The 4,798-nt window shown below is 49.7% G+C and overlaps 1 protein-coding gene across 1 annotated transcript; it reads right to left on the bottom strand.

Annotated features, from left to right (window-relative positions):
- Positions 1-252: 252 nt before the first annotated feature.
- On the bottom strand, positions 253-1,380 carry LOC109759872 (brassinosteroid-responsive RING protein 1). The gene has a single exon (XM_020318710.4). It carries the CDS (start codon positions 1,226-1,228, stop codon positions 614-616), a length of 615 nt encoding a protein of 204 aa, XP_020174299.1. The 5' UTR covers positions 1,229-1,380; the 3' UTR covers positions 253-613.
- Between the last annotated feature and the right edge of the window lie 3,418 nt (positions 1,381-4,798).

Here is a 4,798-nt window from a genome sequence, read left to right as displayed (position 1 = left end):
AGGTTCAAATCTGTTCATTTTCACCTAATTTACTAGCATTCCAGAACATTCTTCCACTGCCCTACTGCATGGGTTTCAGTGTCAGCAGTTGTAGCAATAACAACGGTACTACACTAGTAGATCCAATCAAGGGAAGGCTGCGGCTGTACTGTCGGAGCCTAAATTTCCTGCCACTTGCCAGGATGCATATGGTTTCAGAAATCCTCGGCCGATGTAAAATCCTTCCTAAATTTGTACGCTCTGCGGGGGAAGTTGATTGAAGCCTTTCTAAATTTGTACTACTAGTATATGTGCCTGAGCAACACGGGGAAAGAGAAGGAGCAAAGGGGACCGAAATTTTGCACCCGGAACGCCTAACTCATCAACAAATTTAATTGGCAGAAGAAAAGATCCACAGCTCCGCAAACTTGGAAGATGGAATCTAGCTATACATAACAAGAATCTAATCTCCTAGCCCTTTTCGGGGCGGTTACTTTACTCATTTCGCCCTATGTACACGGCTGGGGCCAGGCAGCCCGCCGGCGTCCGGACGCGGAGACCAATTCAGTCCTGTAAAATTGCGCATTCTGGACGGCGGCGGACAATTTTGCCTGGACCGAATCGGGGGCTCGGCTCACTGGTAGCCGCCGAGGCCGGTGAGCAGCAGCTCGTGCGGCCGCAGCAGCGTCGGGGTGGCTGGCGCCGAGGCGCCCAGGTAGAAGAAGTCGAAGTCGGAGGCGTCGGGCACGCCGGCGGCGGTGGCCCAGAGAGCGCCGGCCATCTCGTCGGGGATGAGCAGGGCGCGGCAGAGCGGGCAGGTGCGCTGGTCGTGCTCCATCCAGCGGTCCAGGCACCCCCGGTGGAAGGCGTGGCGGCAGTTGCTGAGCCGCCGCACCTCGTCGCCGCCGCCGATGCCGCTGAGGCACACGGCGCAGTCCCCGTCGACGCACGCCGCGGCCTCCAGCTCGTCGAACCGCACCACGGGGAGCACCTCCTCGATGACCATGGCCGTCACGGGCCGGAACTCGGGCCGGCGGTGCTGCAGCAGCAGCGCGTGGTGCGCCGCGGCGGCGTGGTCGGCGCGCGCGTGCTCCTGCGCCAGGTGCTCGTCCCCGAGATCCAGCAGGTCGCCGAGGCCGACGGCGTCGAAGGCCCAGAGGAGGAAGCGGCGGAGGTAGCCGAGCAGGAGGAGGAGGTGGAGCAGCTGCTTGGGGAGCAGCAGCTCGGAGTAGCCGACCGGGAAGCCCATGCCTGTCGCTCGCCTTGCCAAGGAGAAGCGTCCGCGCCGCCTGCTGACCGCTGCGGTCTCGGCACGGCAGGGAGGATGAGAGGCAAGTGTGAGGACGATGGTGCGCTGGTGGTGGTGGTGGTGGCAGGCGTGGGGAGGCCGAGACGAGGCGAGGCCGGCTTATATAAAAGCGAAGGAGCGGCGCGGGGAAGGATCCGGCTGGGTGGGGGTGGCAGCGTCCGGTTGGGGTTGGGGTTGGGTGGCGTGGTGTCACCGGTGTGTCGTGCGCGCGACTCTGACCCGATGACCGACTCCCAATCCCAGCCAGCCCCGCGAGTCGGTGTGACTGACTGGCCCGCCCGCCGCCGGGCCGGGTGTCACCGCGACCCCCCGCGCGCGTGGCCCGTCTGACGTGCGGGTGGTCCGCTCGCCTCCTGATCCCCCAACTGGTGTGCCCTCAACGGTCGGTGCACTGCACGTTGGCAACGGAAACGGGCGCGCGTACGGGTGCGTGCACCGTTCATCCGATTCCCAACCCCGGTGCATGTACCCGTACCGTAGATGCACACGTTGATCCTCAGTGCTATTTCCGACTAGATGCATAGGGTGCATAGTAGAAAACGGATTGTATTTCAAAATTACTAGTAATAATGCATGGTATTAATATTAGGCAGTTCAAAAAATATATATTAGGCAGTGTATATTAGTTGCACACAGATCTTTTGGATATTATTTATGTGCTAATTACATAATTGATAGATTCTCAAAAAATCGCCGGCATTAATATTTTGAATGATATTACTAACTATCATTGATAGATTCTCAAAAAATTGCTGGCATTCAAAAATTATTAGGCAGTATATTGGTTGCACACAGATATTGGGTGGGATATTATTTATGTGCTAATTATGTAATTAACGCTGTCATTGATAGATTCTTAAAAATCGTTGGCATTGGATCCTTTAAGGATATTAACTGCATGCTAAACATATTGAGCGCTCATCGTGTGGACAACATGAATCGTTGGATTTACCTAATTTGGTAACAGAGATTAACTGTATCTAGAGAAATAATACTCCGAGTGATTCCATACTAATTAGCGTAGCAAAGTTGTACTAAAGCGGCGTCATGGATCGAAGTGAATATTATTTTGTTTTACGAAATTTCAAAACTATATTACCGATTTAGTAAATTTTAAATCTGTGACCCAGTCGTGCTCTACTGGACCGAAGTGTGACTCTTCATCTTCGCGTGGGCCGAAGAGGCCCTTTTTGTCTTCTTTGTGTTGAAGATTACTATTCATTTTCAGCAAGGCCGAAGAGTGAGCCTTCCTCCCCATGAAGGACCAAGGGTGGGTTTTGTTTCGTGTAACTCGCGAAGAGTGGACATGCACCCTGTTCTATAAACCACAGCTCCTCCCGGTCAAATCTTCATGTCACCAGGATCGCATAGACGCGTAGAATCCCTTCAGATGAAGAACAACTTAAACCGTGCATTGTCGAGGGCGAATTTCGCATGTCAATCAACACTGACCACCGCAAGACTACATCACGCCGGTGAGAGATTTTCCAATTAATATCATACATGTACTCTTTTAGATGTCTGATACGTCTCCAACGTATCTATAATTTTTTATTGCTCCATGCTATTATATATTCTGTTTTGGATGTTTAATGGGCTTTACTATACACTTTTATATTATTTTTGGGACTACCCTACTAACCCAAGGCCCAGTGCAAATTGCTGTTTTTTTGCCTATTTCAGTGTTTTGCAGAAAAGGAATACCAAACGGAATGAAACCTTCGGGAGCGTGATTTTTGGAACAAACGTGATCCAGAAGACTTGGAGTGGACGTCAAGAAATCAACGAGGAGGCCACGAGGCAGGGAGGCGCGCCTGCCCCCTGGGCGCGCCCCCACCCTCGTGGGCCCCTCGCAGCTCCACCGACCTACTTCTTCCTCCTATATATATCCATGTACCCCGAAACCAACCAGAAGCACCACGAAACCCTATTTCCACCGCCGCAAACTTCTGTAACGTGAGATCCCATCTTGGGGCCTTTTCCGGCGCTCCGTCGGAGGGGGAATCGATCACGGAGGGCTTCTACATCAACACCATAGCCTCTCCGATGATGTGTGAGTAGTTTACCACAGACCTTCGGGTCCATAGTTATTAGCTAGATGGCTTCTTCTCTCTCTTTGGATCTCAATACAAAGTTCTCCTCGATCTTCTTGGAGATCTATTCGATGTAACTCTTTTTGCGGTGTGTTTGTCGAGATCCAATGAATTGTGGGTTTATGATCAAGATTATCTATGAACAATATTTGAATCTTCTCTGAATTCTTTTATGTATGATTGGTTATCTTTGCAAGTCTCTTCGAATTATCAGTTTGGTTTGGCCTACTAGATTGATCTTTCTTGCAATGGGAGAAGTGCTTAGCTTTGGGTTCAATCTTGCGTTGCTCAATCCCAGTGACAGCAGGGGAAACGACACGTATTGTATTGTTGCCATTGAGGATAAAAAGATGGGGTTTATATGATATTGCTTGAGTTTATCCCTCTATATCATGTCATCTTGCCTAATGCGTTACTCTGCTCTTATGAACTTAATACTCTAGATGCATGTTGGATAGCGGTCGATGTGTGGAGTAATAGTAGTAGATGCAGGCAGGAGTCGGTCTACTTGTTGCGGACGTGATGCCTATATACATGATCATGCCTAGATATTCTCATAATTATGCACTTTTCTATCAATTGCTCGACAGTAATTTATTCACCCACCGTAATACTTATGCTATCTTGAGAGAAGCTACTAGTGAAACATATGCCCCCCGGGTCTATTTTCCATCATATTAATCTCCCGTCAACTAGCTATTTCTGGTGCCGTTTATTTTGCAATCTTTACCTTTAATCTTTATCATAAAAATACCAAAAATAGTATCTTATCATCTCTATCAGACCTCACTTTTGCAAGTGGCCGTGAAGGGATTGACAACCCCTTTATCGCGTTGGTTGCAAGGTTCTTATTTGTTTGTGTAGGTACGAGGGACTTGCGTGTGGCCTCCTACTGGATTGATACCTTGGTTCTAAAAAACTGAGGGAAATACTTACGCTACTTTGCTGCATCACCCTTTCCTCTTCAAGGGAAAAACAATGCATGCTCAAGAGGTAGCAAGAAGGATTTCTGGTGCCGTTGCCGGGGAGGCTTACACCAAGTCAAGTCAAGATTTGATCTCCCGCCAACGTGCGATTTCGGGCGCCGTTGCCGGGGAGTCTACGCACAAGTCAAGACATACCAAGTACCCATCACAAACTCTTATCCCTCGCATTACATTATTTGCCATTTGCCTCTCGTTTTCCTCTCCCCCACTTCACCCTTGCCGTTTTATTCACCCTCTCTTTCCGTTCGCCTCTTTTTCGCTTGCTTCTTGTTTGCTCGTGTGCTGGATTGCTTGCTTGTCATGATGGCTCATGATAATACTAAATTGTGTGACTTTGCCAATACCAACAACAATGATTTTCTTAGCACTCCGATTGCCCCTGTTACCAATCCTGAATCTTGTGAAATTAATGCTGCTTTGCTAAATCTTGT

This window comes from Aegilops tauschii, chromosome 2 (genome assembly GCF_002575655.3).
Source record: "Aegilops tauschii subsp. strangulata cultivar AL8/78 chromosome 2, Aet v6.0, whole genome shotgun sequence".
Lineage (NCBI taxonomy): Eukaryota > Viridiplantae > Streptophyta > Magnoliopsida > Poales > Poaceae > Aegilops > Aegilops tauschii.
Note: the sequence above shows the minus strand (reverse complement) of the source record. Positions and strands in the feature narration are given on the sequence as shown.